Source organism: Canis lupus, chromosome 2 (assembly GCF_003254725.2).
Source record: "Canis lupus dingo isolate Sandy chromosome 2, ASM325472v2, whole genome shotgun sequence".
Lineage (NCBI taxonomy): Eukaryota > Metazoa > Chordata > Mammalia > Carnivora > Canidae > Canis > Canis lupus.
In genome coordinates this window covers 77,515,057-77,532,513 of record NC_064244.1, presented here as the reverse complement: position 1 = coordinate 77,532,513, position 17,457 = coordinate 77,515,057, and the positions used below count along the sequence as shown (strand labels likewise).

Below are 17,457 nucleotides of genomic sequence, written 5' to 3'. Positions count from 1 at the left end.
GAAGAACTTGTGTAACCTGCACAGGGTCACAGAGTTGGTAGTGAGGCCAGTATCTGAACCCAGGGCTTTCTGACACTGAGCCCGTGATCTTGACCCTGTTGCATGGAGAACCGTGGCCTTCCAAGTAGTTATCAACAGACTCTTCTATGACTTTTCATAGAGTTAACCTCCTCATTCCACGTATATATTACAGTTAGGAGGAGGAAGCACAAATGCTAGTCCAGGTGGTAGGAAAGACAGGCCAGGGAGATGATGAGTTGATTTCCGGAGGCCACTGAAAGGTAAGTGGACTCATCTAGTAGGCCCTGGGGGCTGGTGGCCAGTCTGTGGGACGAAGTGGGACAGCTGGTGGCTCTGCCCTGAGGGTTGATGGTGAGCAGAGAGGCCAGGCCCCAGGGGCCAGGTGAGAGCAAGCCCTCCCTCCAATCCTTGCCTTCTTCACCCAGGTTCCATGTGTGAATAAATGCATTTCAGCAGGTGGCAACAGCCAAGGTCAAGGATGTCCGCAGCCCCAGGAGGATGCAAGTGCCTTTCAAAGGGAGTCAGCGGCTTAATATGCAGCCAAGCCTGGCAGAGAGACCCCGTTAGTTGAGATGAAAACAGCAAATGGATCCCATGTTCTGCTGAATCATTCCTCCCCTGGGAGCTGCCATCTAAAGATGTTCCTGTCTTAGAGCAAAGCTCAGAAGCAGCCTTGGAAAAATCCACCTGGATAAACTAACGGAGAAGGGAGACAGGAGTTCTTATTTACTGAGGGTCCACGTGTGCCAAGCACCGTGTTGTCACATCCACTGTATGGAAAGGCTAGAGTTGGACCCCGGGTCCACCATGTGTAGTGATCGCACCTCTGCCCTGTGCCAAGTCCTGTGCCAGGTGCTGGTGACACAGGGGAGAAGGAAATGGCAGATTGCCTGCCTTCAACCTCCTCCCAGGCAAGCCAGGAGTATCAATACCTACATCTTAGTGCTGTTTGTACATCAAAGAAGAGAAAATATGCAAAGTGCTTAGCACAGTGCCTGGTACATGGTAAGTATTCAATAAATAGTACTCAATCTCAGAACCAGCCTGAGAGACCTCAGTATCCCGATTTTTACCAACTAGCCTGAAGCTCAGAGGTGGAGTGACTTGCCAAAGGGCACCCAGAGTGTAACCAGCAGAGCCTGGTTGGAACTCGGGTTTCTAGACTCCGGGTCCAGTGTTCCTTCTATATGTCATTTGCCTTGGTTGCCATGATCCCTTGCATTTTGAAGATACAGGGAAGCGATCAAATGGAGCCACCTTACAGATGGAGCAGGGATGGGGGGAGCCAGGACTCACTTAATGAATGCACCCCAGTGCCCAGCGTGCAGCACGCCCGGCAGGCTTTTATTTGCGCAATGAATACGCCGACAGGAGGGCTGGCTCATCTCAGATGTCTCGCTGACCACGTGGACAGGGCCACAGGGCAGGGACAATATGTAATGCCTCTAATTAATTCCCCTCACATCCTTTTGGGATGAAGAGGAGAATAAATGCATAAATAGACTGAAACAGGACTGATTTTTTTTAGTTCATGTGGCCATTTCCTGGCGCAGCCTGCTATACCATGAGTCAGTCTGAATTGGGCTCGCTTTCCAACTACTTAATTTTTGAGACCTTTTAAAACAAATACATAGAAAAGTGAACAATCCGTTACGATCTGGGGCCCTGAGCCTCTCAGTGAGTACTCGGATGGTGGCTCTTCTTGGCACCAGGCACCGCTACCCTACCCCTGCCCACCTGCCAGGGCCAGAAATACCCTTGGTGGGAGGGTCAGTCACTCCCAAAGCACATTTATCCCGTTGGCTGGCAGATGGACTGTCGGAAGTGGCCCTGGGAATTCTGGCTCCATTCATTTCCTGCCCAAAGGCACAAACATTTGTTGGCAGGTGCACATTTTGTCTCAGTTTTGAGGGGGCAGGATCACTGCACGGGGTGTGCATGTGCTAGAGGATCATGTGTGCTGGGTAGTCTGGGAGTGGGGTGGCCCGGGTGGCCCAGGTGCCCTGGGTCACGGGGAGGCTGGCCCAGGTTTCCAGGGGCTGTGCACCGTCCTCTGCAGGCAGCACTCACAGTGAGCTTCCTGGCCACTTGCACGTGCCTCGTTAATGAATCAACGACTAACTCGAATCAGGCACCTCCTATGTGCCGAGGCCTGGGGGTGGGGAGAGAGGTGAACCCAAAAGCCAGGTAGGTCCTCCGTGGGGCTGACCACCCTCTGGTTGGGGAGGGAGACCTGTAGGCCCCCGTACAGCAAGTGCAGGGAGTGCAAGCCCAGCTGGCCTGTGTGACGGGGAATAGGCCACCTCCCTGAAGCAGAATGGCCCTGACTCAGGGCCTGGGGACTGGGCAGGAATCCCAGCTCTGCGACCTCCCGGCTCTGCCTTTGGGGCAAATCCCTTCAGCTCTCTGGGTCTCTGCCTCCTTCCCCAGCATTCTGTAAACTGAGACTGGTAATACCTGCCCCGTGAGGATGTCGCGGGCGTCAGTCAACAACACTGGGCCACTAGGCCCAAGCATGGATGTCCCACCCTGTGGCGGCCAACACCTGAGACAGAAGCAACCCCGCACTCTGTCCTCCAAGAGAAAACAAAACCAGGAGGGTCACCTCATGGCTTCTAGCTCCCCAAATGAGCAAGCACCTCCCACAAGCTGCTGACTCCTCCACGAGAGCAACTCTGTCCCAGGTCTGGTGCCCTCCGGTCTGAAGATTCTGATGCCACATGTGGCTTCCACAGCCTCCTCAGAACAGGCCTGTGCTTCTACCAAGAACAGGCTGACGAATACGGGTAACCTTGGGACTCATGAGTGTGTATGTTTTCTCTTTAGAAGCCTGCCTTCTGTGTGTGTGTGTGTGTGTGTGTGTGTGTGTGTGTGTGTGAGATCTGGCAAGCTTGGCTTGCTGAAATCTGACTGGCTTATATCGTTTTGCAAGAAACGGTATTTATTTTTTAAGATTTTATTTATTTATTCATGGGAGACACACAGAGAGAGAGAGAGAGAGAGAGAGAGAGAGGCAAAGACAACAGGCAGAGGGAGAGAGTCAGGCTCCCTGCAAGGAGCCCGACGTGGGACTTGATCCTGGGGGGATCATGACCTGAGCTGAAGGCAGATGCTCAACCACTGAACCATTCAGGTGCCCTGAGAAACATTATTTTTTTAAAAAAAGATTTATTTATCTGTGAGAGAGAGAAAGAAAGAGAGAGAATGCAAAGAGAGAGAATCTCAAGCAGACCATGTGCTGTGCAGAGCCCGAAGTGGGGCTCGATCCCATGACCCTGAGATCATGACCTGAGCTGAAATCAAGAGTCGATGCTCCACCGACTGAGCGACCCAGGCGTCCCAAGAAACACCTTTTCTTTTCCAACTGCTCCAGAGACTTCCTCCCACGAGGCATGGGGGAGGAGGGGCTGTTGAGCCACACCCTGAAGGCTGTGTCTGAGCCGGCACCTCGCCTGGGTTGGGAGAAGGCACACAGCTTCTGGGCGGCAAGCACAGGTACAAAGCCCAGGATGCTCTGACCCAAGCAGAGGGAACATGTCCTGAACCTGCAATTTTCTTTCTTGGGCACGAGGCAGCTCTGAGAGAAAAGCAGCTGATGGGAATCTAAGGCCTTGCAACCAAAAAGTCCTAACGGAGGCCCCTGGGAACATCGCTCGGCCTCACACTGAACCTTTGCTGCAAACTGGAGATAATCATCGTGACTTTAGGTTGTTGCAAGGATCAGGGACCAAAGTCGCGAATAAGAGCATGAGTCAGCCACTGTGGATGCAAGTTCCAGCTGAATCATTACCAGCCCTGGAACCAGGGGCCAGGTGCTTTATCCCTGTAAGCCTCAGTTTCCTCATCTGTAAAATGGGGATAGTTAAAGTCTCACGGGATTATCGTGAGGATTGAATAAAATATGGCATGTATAGTACTTGGCTGTGCCTGGCACATCATAAGTGCCCGCTAGCTGTCAGCTGGGGAGAGGATGAGGACGGTGAGGAGGACTGCAATGAGTCAGTCACGCACACAGGGAGCACACTCTAGCTGAATCTGGGTCTATTTCTGTCTGAAGAGGGGACTCCTCGGCCACAGGAGGCATTCAAAATACTCATCCAGGGACGCCTGGGTGACTCAGTCAGTTAGGTGTGTGACTCTTGGTTTTGGCTCAGGTCCTGATCTCTGAGTCCTGAGATGTGAGTTTAGCGGGGAGTCTGCTTCTCTCTCTCCCTCTCCCTCTGCCCCTTCCCCAACTCATACACACGCTCTCTCTCGAATAAATAGAATTTATTTATTTATTATTTATTTATTTTTAATAATAAATAGAATTTAAAAGAAATACTCCTCCCGGGACACGTGGATGGTTCAGTGGTTGAGCATCTGTCTGCCTTCGGCTCAGCTTGTGAACCCAGGGTCCTGGGATCGAGTCCCGCGTCGGGCTCCCTGTGAGGAGCCTGCTTCTCTCTCTACCTATGTCTCTGCCTCTATGTCTCTCACGAATAAGTAAAAATCTTAACCAAAAAAAAAAAAAAAAGAAAAAGAAATACTCCTCTAGAAGACAGGGATTCCTCCCCCCCCCCCTTTTTTTTTTGACAAGGGATTCCTATGGGGAGTTGATCCTTCTCATTCAGCTGGGGGCATATGTGACTACGCCGCATGGCTGCTCTGAGACCTGGGATGCAGAGGGAGAAGGCTCCATGGGTAGAGCATGGCTCAGCCGTTTATCTGCACACTCAAGCCACCTGCCTGGAGCAGAGCAGCCCTGCTGAGCATCTGACTGCGTCCTGGGGCAGGGGGGCGGGCAGGCGCTTGTGTTTCCTTCTGTTTTCTAAGCCAAGTACTTACAGGAGGGAGATCGTGCTCTCTCCCTAAGTGCAGGGCACTCGGGTTAAGGATGTCAGCCCCAACCAGGCGGCCGTTTGGCAGAATGGTAAGAATGGCCCATATTGAGCGCCTACTGTGTGCCAGGTGCTTTCCAGATGACTGACACACATCCCTGCAGACCTCCACAGCCATCCTGCAAGACCCCGGCTCACGTCTCAGATGGCAGGTTATTTCCGCAGACTGGACCCCAAGCTCCGTGGGGAGAGGGGGGTGTACGGGCTTACTCACTGCCCCTCAAGGCCCAGTGTGGTGCCTGGCACACACCAGCTGCAGGATGCATACGAGCCGACGGAGTGGATTTTATTTAGAGGCCTTCTGCTTGCCAGGTCTGGGCTGAGCGGCTGCTTTGAGTGAAAACATCCAGCCAGGAGGGGCCCAAAACAATAAAGAGGAGCTCTGGAGTCAGAGAAAGGTTTCAAGATCTCAGTCCTAGGGGCAAGTTACTCCACCTTTCACCGAATCTCCGTCTCGTCATGTGAAAAACGGGGGCAGAATGACCTGTCTCAGAGGGCTGCTGTGTGGACTGGGCAGGATGCATACAAATCTCCCAGCGAAAGCCAGGCAGAGAGCTGGGCCTCCGTGTACGGCACCGGCCTGCGCTCCCAGTGCTATTAATATCCCCAGAGCCCTTCCCATTTGTGGGCAGCTCTACATTGTCAAGGCATTTCCACCAGGTCATCACCTCCGATTCTCTGGGCCCAGGGCATGTGGTCTGGAGCCCACTGCCATCAACAGAACTTAGAGGTCCGGCCAGAATCTCCCCGGGCCCGCCCCCTGCCAGACTGGACCCAGCTCCATACTGGCCTCAGTATGCCGGGTGTCCCTCCTGCTTCTGTCTGCGTGGGGTCTCCTGGCTAGGCGCTCCTCGGCACTGCCAATCGCTGGGGCTCTCACCTAAGCATCCCCAGGGCCCCACACAGACCTTCCATCAAGGTGTACTTCCAGCTTGTAAGGCAAGGTAAGAGAAGGTGGGCAAGTCAGCATTCTGTAAAGAAACTGAGGCTTCCCCTGAGAATTAATCAGAGGTCAGAATCCAACTAAGGTCTTTGGCTAACTGAGTGTGAAGTTCTAGTATGTGTTCAGAGAAGGAAATACGCTACGCAGTGTTACTTCTGTGGCACCACGAGGCCCCCATAGTGGATACTGGAATAATGAGTGGGTGGCAATCACTGCTGTTGCTCACTGCACAGTCCTGGCCCCCCCTGCCTTCTGAGCACATGGTGCGGGTACATTTACTGGCCCCTCTTGGACGTTAGGAATGTCCACTGCCTTGCTTTGGCCAATGGAACTAGAGTAAAAGTGACCTGTGTTACTTCAAGGGGAAAGCATCTTTATTTTCATTTCTTTATTTATTTTTTGAAGGGAGGCTCCATGCTGGGCATGGAGCCTAATGCCAGGCTTGGAACCCATGACACTGAGATCAAGACCTGAGCTAAAATTGGGAGTTGGACACTTTACTGACGGAGCCACCCAGGCGCCCCTTCAGGGAAAAGCATTTTTAGACCCAGTGCAGGGTAGCCCGGGTGGCTCAGTGGTTTAGCGCCACCATCACCTCAGGTTGTGATCCTGGAGGCCTGGGATCGAGTCCCACATTGGGCTCCCTGCATGGAGCCTGCTTCTCCCTCTGCCTGTGTCTCTGCCTCTTTCTCTCTCTCTCTCTGTGTCTCTGATGAATTAAAAAAAAAAAAAAAGAGCCAGTGCATAACTCAAACATTCTCAGTCTCCGACCGAGGAAGTGCATATTGAGATGGAGCCTCTGTCGGCCTGGGTCTCTGAATGACAGCAGTGACCAGAGCCCCTGCCTACCCGCAGTGGATGGGTAGCATGGGAGAGAAATGAACCTTTGTCGTGTGACACCTCTAAGATTTGGGGAATGTCTGTCACTGCGACACAACTTAGCCTATCCTGGTGGATACGATGTGAATGCTTATAATGCTCCACTTCAAGTGCAAATCACTTAAAGAGCTGGCACTGTCTGGTGGCTTCATCTCAGGTACGGGAGGCACAGGGGTCAGTCAGACACAGTCCCTGCCCTCAAGGACTCTTTGAAAGGAAGCTGATCATACGGAGCCGGGGAGTAGGGCAGACCCTGCGGTGAGGGGCACCTCACAATCAGTGACGTGTCCTCAAAGCAGTCACCCGCTGCTGTTTGCGACATCACCCAAAAGGGGAGATGAAGCTGTGAGGGTGGTTAATTCTGCAGGCAGCTTTTCTTGGGCGGGAGGGAAGGAAGAATGAGCTGCACTAGGAGGCAGTGGGGGGGAGGAGGAGGCCGGCTGAAGCATTATATGCTTGGGGTGACTCCGGATTTATGGCTCCATTTCATTACGAAGCATCGAGGGACTCCAGAAAACAATGAATGGATTCAGATGCATCACAGCAATTCCTTTTTTACACCCCCTGGCTCAGATAATGACAGCTTTCCTGCAGTTAGGAGAGGGTCCTCCTCAGGGCGCAGATTAACTGGGTGTTAAGCAAGCAGGGCTGCCATGAAACCAGACTGCTGCGCAGGAATGAAGTAGATGGGAAAGGGTGAATAATTCATTCACGATCACGGCCAGCCGGGGACTCGAAGATGCCCCATCAGTAACACAAGGCCAGGCTTGGGAAGGGGCTGCGGAGGGAGAGGGGGAAGGTGGGTGCAGAAGCCAGAGGCCGGCTGCTTCTCTGCTAGGTCTGTGTGCCAGGCACCCTGTGCAGGGGGTGCTCCGGTCCTAGGTGCCAGCCCCCTTTATAAAGCTCCCGACATTCCCTTGCCTAGCATGAGCGCTCAGTAGGTTACTGGGCTCCTACACATGAGCATTTTACGCACACTGTGTCTAATCCCACAACAACCTCGCTGAGATACTATCTTTTTAAAAAAAGATTTATTTATTCACTTTAGAGAGAGAGAGAGCACACACGGGGGCGGCCAGAAGGGGCAGAGGGAGAGTCTTAAGCAGACTCTGTGCTGAGGGTGGAGTCCAACACGGGGCTTGATCTCAGGACCCCATGATCGTGACCTGCACCGAAATCAAGTCGCCTGCTTAACTGGCTGTGCCGCCCGGGCACCCCAGAGATATAAATCAGTGCAGTGGAGACAGGTCAGGTGACTCGCAGAGTGGTGGGTCTGGGACCCCCCCTGCAGAGCCCACACGCATGCAGCTCCCGAGCTGGATGCTTCTTGGTGGGGAAGAGCTGTGCCTTCCGTCATCTCATGAGCACCCAGACCTGCATCTTGCTCCCTTCCTTCCCGCTGTGCCCAGTCTGCTGAATGGGGGGGATGGAGTGGTAGGCTGTGCAGCTCTGAAGGCCAGGGCCTCGCCAGGTTGCCGGTAGAAGGGCGCACCCAGTGGGGCTCTGAGGGTCTCATCGCAGGGCAGATGCGTAAACACACCTGTGTGTGCGCATGTGTGTATTTGTGGCCTGTGTGTGTCTGTGTTTTTTATATGTTTTAGTTTCTGGTGTGGGTCAAAGAAGTCAGGCCCACAAGGTGCTGCTAGAGTCCCTGCCTGCTTCCTCGGCCCAGGGCTCCTCAAGGACTGTCGGGGAGTCATGCACTTGGGATTCAGGCCCTTTGAGCTCCCCCTAGATTTGGAGAGATCGCCCCTCCACATGGAGTCCTGAGAAGGCCAAGGGCGTGAAGCGGGTTAAACCGAGCGTGACCTGCACACCCCTGGCATGAAAGGAGCCTTCTGTCCGAGACAGCCAGGCCACAGGCCACATCTCCACGGAGGTGCGCACAACTGCCACTACGTGGGGAATGAGCCAGGGCTAACTAAGGGGCAGAGCCCCTGGAGCATCGGTGACCAAGGTCAAGGCAGAGGGTTACAGAGCCCTCTGGCTTCCCATCCAGGCACAGGTGGGGCGGGATGTTATTAACAGCGGGGAAATGAGCAGATGGATTATGAATAAAGACTTGCTCAGTCTTCTGGCCGTGAGTTCTTTCTTCTGGTGGGCAGAAAGGAGAAAACCAGCTGCACTTTGGACATCTGGGTTTCTCTTTTTCTTTTTTTTAAAGATTTTATTTATTCATGAGAGACAGAGAGAGAGAGAGAGAGAGAGAGAGAGAGAGAGGCAGAGACACAGGCAGAGGGAGAAGCAGGCTCCCTGCAGGGAGCCCAGTGCGGGACTCGATCCCAGGACCCCAGGATCACGCCTTGGGCCAAAGGCAGATGCTCAACCACTGAGCCACCCAGGTGCCCCTGGACTGCTGGGTTTCTATTCAGATTCCTATCAAACCCTTGTTATTTGGAAAGCTTCCCATCCTAGTTTCTCCTGCTTCTTTTAAAATGCAGAGGTTTTCTCAATCAACACAGACGAGCTATGCTACCAACACCAAAAGGCCTCCCTTTTCCCTGTAAAAATTTATGAGCATCTGTGCTCGGTGCTGGAGGTGCACAAAGCTGAGCAGGACCTGGTTCTTCCCTGCAAGGAGCTTCAAGAATCGGGGAGGCTGACATGCCGACCCCTGCCCAACTCACGGCTCGTTCCTCCACTTGGTTCACTCCTCACAGGTCCACTGGCACTGAGTGTGTGCCAGACATGGGCTGGCGACAGGCTCAGGACGCAGTGACGAGAAAGAGAAGCAGCACCTCCTGCTCCCCCTGCCACCGTCTGAGCTGTGGTTCCCGGTCAGGGCTGCATATCACACCTGTCGGGGGAGCTATTTCCATGATAGGGGGTGAGAATTCCTCCTTCCCTGTGCCTGCCTGACTCTCTAGAGTGCCCTTCCCTCTAGCCCCACTGGATGACCTCTGCCCACTGTTCAAGGTCAAGGTCCTCTGCAAGGCATAGCACAGGGGTTGAGAGTGAGGCTTCTGGAGCCCGGTGCCCTGGGGTTGAACCCTGGCTCTGACACTTGGGATTTGCATGGCTGCCCCTGGAGGCCTGAGTTTTCTTGTTCACGAAGCATGAGAATGGCTGCCTTCCAGGGTTGCTATGAGCTGGAACGAGATCCTGCATGTAAGCGCTCTGTATGTGGCCTGGTGCATGGGGAGTCTGAACCCGGCGCATGAACCCATCAGCGTGTGCTTGAGTAGCCTTGTCCCAAACCTAGTTCCTCTAGCTTCCTGAGCACTCAAAACGTGCCAGGCGCCAGGGAGTCAGTGGAGCCTGGGAAGACCCCCCCCCCCCACCTGGAGTTCATGGTCTCAGAGGGGGCCAGGACGTAGACACAAAATGATGAGCTCCTTTATCTACACCACACTCACCAAGGTTCCCTGTGCAGAGTAGGTGTTCAGATCAGAGTTTCGAAGCAGAAACACCGAGTGTCCCCAAATCAGGGCAGTAAGTGTCCCTACTTCACATTCATCATCTCATTGTCATCTCCCAACCAGCCTTCAAGCTGCAGGTAACCAAACCTCGTATTCAGATGACTAAGCCGAGGTTCAGAGAGGTTAAGTGACTTGTCCAAGGTCCCACAGCTAGTGGGCAACGAAGCTGGGACCCAAATCCAGGTCTGCCTAATACTGAAGCTTCAATTCTTATGAGTGGGCCATGAAGACCCAGGGGAGGGAGCAGTGACCAGGAAAGAGGCAGGAAGGAAGGTGCCCCAAAAGGCTGAGGGACAGGAACATCTCAGTGTTTCACCGAGAGGCCACGGGCCTCCCTCCTGCCAGTTTCCAGCCTCACATTCAGCTGATGTGTGACCTCACTTGTGACTGTCACAGCCAAATGGTCAATGGTAATTAATTCAATTTGTTCAGCAGGGAAATTGAAGACTTGGCTTATATTAGTGATCTGACGTTAACGTGTAATTTAAGCTAGTGGGAGTCACAGACGTGCCGTCCTCCTCTAAACTGAGAAGGAGGGACGCCTGGGTGGCTCGGTGGTTGAGCGTCTGTCTTCGGCTCAGGGTGTGATCCCAGAGTCCCGGGATCGAGTCCCACATCGGGTCCCTGCAGGAGCCTGCTTCTCCCTCTGCCTGTGTCTCTGCCTCTCCCTCTGTGTCTCTCATGAATAAATAAATAAAACTTAAAAACAACAACTGAGAATGGGTCCTACTAGAAGACTATGTCACTCCAGGTAACGAGGAGTCCCAGGAAGGACTGAGGCATGCCAGGTTACCACCTGCAGCAGCGGCCAGTCAGTGAGGGAGGTTGCTTGCGGGTTCCAAGCACTCCGGCTCTGACCACAACTGCACGAGTGAGCCCAGGCATGAAGAGGAGAGGAACTTCCTAGCTAATCACAGAACTGTGAGAAATATCCAGTTATTACTGTTTTAAGCCACTAAGTTTGGAGAGGTGGTCTGCAGCAACGGATAGCAGACACAGAACGTTAGTAAATACGGCCTACCGGAGGTCTTCGATGTGCATGTGTGGTTTGCCTTGGCTCTGGCACTCTAGTGACCCTGACCTACCATAAGAGAAACATGCCCTGGGTGGCCGCTGCCCCTTCAACCCTACCACAATAAATGCAGATGGAGCCGACGTGAGCCCAGCCCACAGCCTGAGGCCGAGCTTGTCCAACCCATGGCGAGAAACAGAGCCTGTTCTAGAGCAACCAAACAGTAGCCAACCCACGGATCCTGAGCACGGAAATATTTGGTGTTGTAACCCTCTGAGTTTGGGCGGTAGCCAGTTATGCCACATCTTTGTGGCAAAAGCTGACTGGTATACCCGCCCTGCCTCTCTATAACCTGCACATTTAAAAAAAAGATTTTATTTATTCATGAGAGACACAGAGAGAGAGGCAGAGACATAGGCAGAGGGAGAAGCAGGCTCCATGCACCGGGAGCCCGATGTGGGATTGGATCCCGGGTCTCCAGGATCGCGCCCTGGGCCAAAGGCAGGGGCCAAACCGCTGCACCACCCAGGGATCCCTCCTCAGTGTTTTTTTCCTGACTTCTGAACCCAGCCTGGGTTTTCCTGGTGAACACAGCTCCAAGCTAGCTCCCTAGGCCCTTCTGCAGGGTGGTCCTGGGGTATCTAAAGCTACAGGAAGCAGGACAGAGGTGCCTCCCCATTGCTTAGTGATGCTGACAAAACAATGATAAGGGGGCTGCTGAGAGCTACTAGTGAAGAGGGTGCGGTGGGGGTGGGGTCCTCCAAAATGACAGGAGATGTGAGGCTCTTGTGCAGGCTCATACACAGGGGCTTGGCCCTTCCATGGTAAATGCCAGGGACGGCGCACCCACTTTACCCTAGTAACCAGGAAAACAGCTCTGATCCTCAGTCCAAGGTTGGGGGACATTTGAGCAAAAGAGAAAGAACAGGAATGAATCAGGCCCCAAAGCCCCTGGGTCTCTCCCACGCCCTCCAAGGATGCCAACGCTGAAAAAAACACCAGTCAGCCCCAACCCTTCCGGCTCCCTCAGGTGCAGACAACGGCAGACATTCTCACGCCTTCTCACTTGCTAGCAATCGGTCAGCAATCAGGTCACATACTCGGGCTGACCAAGGAGTGGCCAGGGACCATCTTCAGGGCTAGCCTCAGGCTGGCAGCAGCTCCAAAGAGCAGATGCTGCAAACTGACATCCTGGAGCTAGATTTGATCAATGAGGGGTTTCACAATTTGCAGAAATACTATACACAGGGCACCTCAACGCAAGCACGCAGGCTGGGTATTCGGACTCCATTCTGTAAGTGGGGAAGCCAACACCCAGGGAGGTGAGCCAGGAAACCCCCAGTGGGATGGCTGGGTGGAGCTGCGGCCCCCTCTGCTGCCCACTCTTTGTTCCCAGGCCATGGAGTCACTGTGTCAGCTCCTTCTCCTGCCTCAGGGGCCTGATGCTCCCTGCTCAGGAGAGGGGTAAGTCTGGGTCCCACTGACCGAGGGCCACTCCGAGAGCCCCAAGCTCTGCACCCGCCAGCCCCAGCTGTCCCCTACTGATTGATCTGTCCCAAACTGTCACTCTATCCTGGGGACCTCCCCCACCCAAGGTCCAGAGCAACAGAACTCAAGCTTTCCACTGCTCTGACACTCGAAGTGTGTCATCGGAAAGGGTTGACACACACCCCCAGGTGTCTGCAGTGGCTTGAATGGTGGCTCCAGAAACGTATGTCCACCCAGAATCTATGGATGGGAATTTCTTTGGAAATGGTGTCTTCAGAAATAGTTGAATTATGCAAATGTAATAAAGCTAAGGATCCTGAGATGGGATCATGCTGACTTTGGGGGTGGGGGGGCTAAATCCAATGACACTGTCCTTAGAAGAGAAGAGAAGACAGGAAGGAGAAAGTGACGTGAGGACAGAGGCAGAGAATGGAGGGATGCGTCTACAAGCCAAGGAGGGCCAAGGACTGCTGGACACCAGCAGAAGCTGGAAGGACAAAGAAAGATCGTCCCCTAGAGCCTTCAGAGGGAACGTGGCCTTGCCGATACCTCGGTCTCAGACTTCTAATCCGACTCCTTTCCCTCCCACTCAAGGACGCACATGAGAACACCAAGCCAACGTCATTATTAAAGGACCGTCTCACCTCCACTCAAAATTTATGTACAGAAAGAATAAACCCTTTTCCAAATGACTTACCTGTTGTGCTATTCTCAAACTATTTTTGATTTCTAACTACTATCACCAAGAACTGGGAACACATTCACCAGGCTCACGATCCCTGGCCCCAAACCTCCTGCCTGGGGGATGAACCTGGGAAGCGTTTTCACCTGGGACGGTAAGCCAGACTCACCTTTCTCCTGAGCCATCTCTTGCAGACAGAAGTAGATGACCCTGGCTCCCAGGCTGAAGCCAATCAAGGTGACAGGTCTCCGGCCCTGCAGGAGAGAGGACACAGGTGTCTAGGGAGGGGGGTACACAGCCAGTTCTAGCAAAGCATCAGTCCTGGAGGGGATTGCCCTTGCACCCTCCTCTGGGCCTGCCTCCTGCTCAATGACTCATGTATGTACAACCCCCGGTCCCGGAGCTCTGATGCCTTAATCAGGATAGGCAGGGCTCTCATTCATGCAGGAGTGCACCTGCCCTGTAACTGCTTCCTCCCAGGGCCTCCAGGCAGCCTCTGGCTGGGTTAATTCCCTTTCATCTCGAACTATTATCTGACCATCGACTCTTTCTCCCCAGGGGTCAGGACTCATCTGTGAGGCCCTTCTAGAGCCAGGGAGAGGAGGTGGCAGGTTCTGCCGGCTGTGGTGATGGGTAAAGAGGCAGGGACATGTGAGGGATAACTGTGCTGTTTCTAGACAGGAAGGTGGGGATGAAATATTGGCTTTAAATAAGAGAAGGTAGTAAGTTAGACACAGAGAGGAATTTTCTGACTAAAGAACTTATAGGAAAGACAACTCCTAAGAAGAAGAAAGTTACCTGGGGTATCTGGGTGCCAGTTTTACATGGGAGGAGGGGAAAGGAGCAGAGGAGCTCCAAAGGTCCAGTCTGGTCCTGCCAGTCTATTCCTTTTCCTTGTTTTTGTGCCAACATAGGCATGTCTACCCTTCCCTGCTCCCACCCCAACCCCGTTGATGACAATAGGAAATCCCTGATCAGATAATACCCAGTTGTACAGAAATCGTGTGGCTACAGCTGCTTGTCATCCCCCAACGCCCACTCCCCCTTGGTCCCTGGTAACAGAATTCCTGAGTTTTGCTGGCGCACAGCTCCCAGGCCAGAGACAGAGTTTCTCCGACTCCCTTGCAGCTAGGGAGGGCCAAGGGATGAGAAGTGAAGCAACGGTGTGACTGCCATGCCCTTCGCTCCACCTTCTCGCCTCTGACTGTCTGGAATGGGGGCGTAGTGCCAGCAGATCTGTGTCGGACCGCAAGACAGACTAAATGCTGAGGACATGTGATCATGGCTTGGAAGGAGTCCGGGCTCCTGGTGCTGCAAAGCTGCCCATATGGGAGGCAGAGTAACACTCCCCCGCCCCCCCCCCCAGGGATCGTCCCATCCTAAGCCCGGGGCCCTATGGATGCTACCTCATATGACAAAGAGGGAGGCAGGAGGGTCAGAGTCAGACAGGTGACGTGCTGGCAGAAGCAAGGGACACGGAGAAAGATCTGAAGAGGCCACGCTGCTGGCTCTGAAGATGGAGCTAGGGAGCTACCAGCCAGAGTGTAGATGGCATTTGGCAGCCAGAAAAGGCAGGGAAGTGGATGCTCCCTGCAGGCCCGTAAAGAGCGCAGCCCTGAAGACCCATTTCAGATTTCTGACCGCAGAGCTCTAAGATAATAAATCTGTGTTGTTTTCAGCCAGTCAATCTGTGGTGATTTGTTACAGCATCAAGAGGAGCCTGATGTGGGACTCGATCCTGGGACCCCAGGATCACGACCTGAACTAAAGGAAGATGCTCAACCACTGAGCCACCCAGATGCCCCTAAAAGGTTTTATTTTTATTTATTTTTTTATTTTTAAAAATATTTTTATTTATTATTTATGATAGACATAGAGAGAGAGAGAGGCAGAGACACAGGCAGAGGGAGAAGCAGGCTCCATGCCAGGAGCCCGACGTGGGACCTGATCCCGGGACTCCAGGATCGCGCCCTGGGCCAAAGGCAGGCGCTAAACCACTGAGCCACCTAGGGATCCCCAGTTTTTTTTTTTTTTTTAAAGATTTATTTATTTGAGAGAGAAAGAGAAAGAGAAAGAGAAAGAGAGAGAGAGAGAGAGAGAGAGAGAGAGAGAGATCATGAGGGAGAGGGGCAGCGGGAGAGGGAGAGAGGATCCTTAAGTCGACTCTCTGCTGACCATGGAGCCCAACTTGGGGGGTCGATCCCAGGATGCTGAGATCATGACCTGGGTCAAAATCAAGAGTCGGTTGCTTGATGAACTAAGCCACCCAGGTGCTCCCAAATTTTAGAAGTTTGATGCTCATTTATCTTCCCGAGCATTTTACACGGTATTTGGGCCACTGAAGATCCACTCAGATGGTAGCTCTACACGTGTAGGAAGGAGCACCTGGCCTTGTCCATACCCACAGATGTCCCTGTTATTCAGTCCTCACCTAACTACCTGCTAGAAATGCACAATCTAAAATTCTCACTCGTCAATCCTGGGATGCTTCTGTGACTTCAACTAAGGGGCGGTGAAGACCGTCCACCTGCCCAAAGCCACTAGACTACCTCCATGTGGACTTGTCTCTAGGGCTGACGTCTGTGCACAGGTCAACTTGCTCACTTCCCCTCTTACCTGCTGCCGCGAGAGCAGGATATGGGCCAGGTGCTTGCCAACCTCCACTGACCGGTGGAGACACACACCCCAGGGGTTGTCGATGACGTTGGCGACAGTGAGGAGCGAGGCTGGCCAGGTCAGGGCAGCCACGATGCCTGGGGAGACAGGATATCAGCGAGGAAAGCAGTGAGGGGAGTGACGGGCTAGCCAATGGATGCCCAAGTGAATGCATGCAGAGTCTTGAACTTGGAACCTGTTGGCTGTCCAAGTGCTGCCAAACCACTGAAGAGCAATGAAGAAAATCGAAGCTCATGTATTTTTGATTCATGGTCTAGATTCCTTCTGTTCAAGCACCTGTCATGATTGGGATTCCAAAGATGGCCTTGATTTGTCACTCCACTCTGTCCTCCCACCCTGTGCTATACTCTGCAATGCCCCAGCCCCTGCCCTGCTGTCCACGCTAGGCTCAGCCATGTGACTTGCTTTGGCCAACAAGATATTAGTAGACATGAGACTTGAAATGATTTTGTGCATCGGGGCTGGCCTCTCGTGCACCTCTATAGCTGGTGTGGGCTAGCCTGCTGATCCCAGTGGGGGGGGGGGGTTGACAGACAAATGGAGCAGAGCCGAGTTGCCCGAATTGCCCTAGTGGCCCCAGACACTCTGCTGGGCCTTAGGATCTCAGAGAGAGGTTAAGGCTGCACTCCTGTCCATGAAGTGTATAGTCTTTGTGGGGAGGTGACAGGTAAACAACCGATCACATTGTCACACAGCGTATCAGGTAGCTATTGCTGTGTAACAAGCAACCCCAAAACCCAGTAGCTTAAAACAGCAGTCATTTCTCATAATAGCTGAGAAATTGTGAGGCTTCATTTGGCTGGTCGTAGCTGGGCCTGCTCATGTGTCTATGGATCAGCTGACTGTCCACTCTGGCCTTGTCTGGGGCAACTAGGGTGTGTAAAGATACGGCACCAGTGTAGGTTGGGAGCAGTGGGCATGCTGCTGCTGGCGGTGGGGTTGGGGCGGGTGGGCTTACCAGACAACACCGTGTACTTCAGGGCCTCCTGGGCCACCATGTTGGCAAGACCACTGAGGATGGTCTCCAGGGCGTTGCCGAGCTCCATCAGGTACTTGGCTTCCCACGCCAGGCAGTACTGCTCGCGGCTGCGGGCCAAGGCCGCCCATGGGGCGCTGAAGGTGCCTAAGGGAGAACACGGGTAGGTGGGGTCTCTCCTATCTGTGACAGAGGGTGCCCCACCCCACCTTCCCAGGCAGGTGGGGACAGGGGACCATGTGCCCTTGTGGAGAGACAGAGGCCCACCCCTGCTGATGAGCGGCAGCAGTTAGCAGAACAGATGAAGCACCCGACGGAGCACAGCGCCACCTCGTGAGTCAGCAGGCTGGGGTTCGAGTCTCAGCTCTGCATTCGTTAGTAGCTGGGCGACCCTGGGCACACCACTATCCACCCTGAGCCTTACTGTGCTTATCTGTGCAGCGGGGAGATGAGTATCTATCTCTCTTTATAGTGGAGTCGT

The 17,457-nt window shown here is 53.5% G+C and overlaps 1 protein-coding gene across 5 annotated transcripts in view; it reads right to left on the bottom strand.

Moving 5' to 3' along the window:
* TMCO4 (transmembrane and coiled-coil domains 4) overlaps positions 1 to 17,457 on the bottom strand; it is a 91,218-nt gene that overhangs the window by 28,243 nt on the left and 45,518 nt on the right. For all 5 annotated transcript variants that reach the window (XM_025447198.3, XM_025447197.3, XM_025447201.3 and 2 more), the window contains 3 exons: positions 16,959 to 17,123; positions 15,941 to 16,077; positions 13,494 to 13,578 (listed from right to left, as the gene is read on the bottom strand). In XM_025447198.3, the coding sequence (XP_025302983.3) occupies positions 13,494 to 13,578; positions 15,941 to 16,077; positions 16,959 to 17,123 (387 nt within the window). The remainder of the gene's footprint in view (positions 1 to 13,493; positions 13,579 to 15,940; positions 16,078 to 16,958; positions 17,124 to 17,457) is intronic.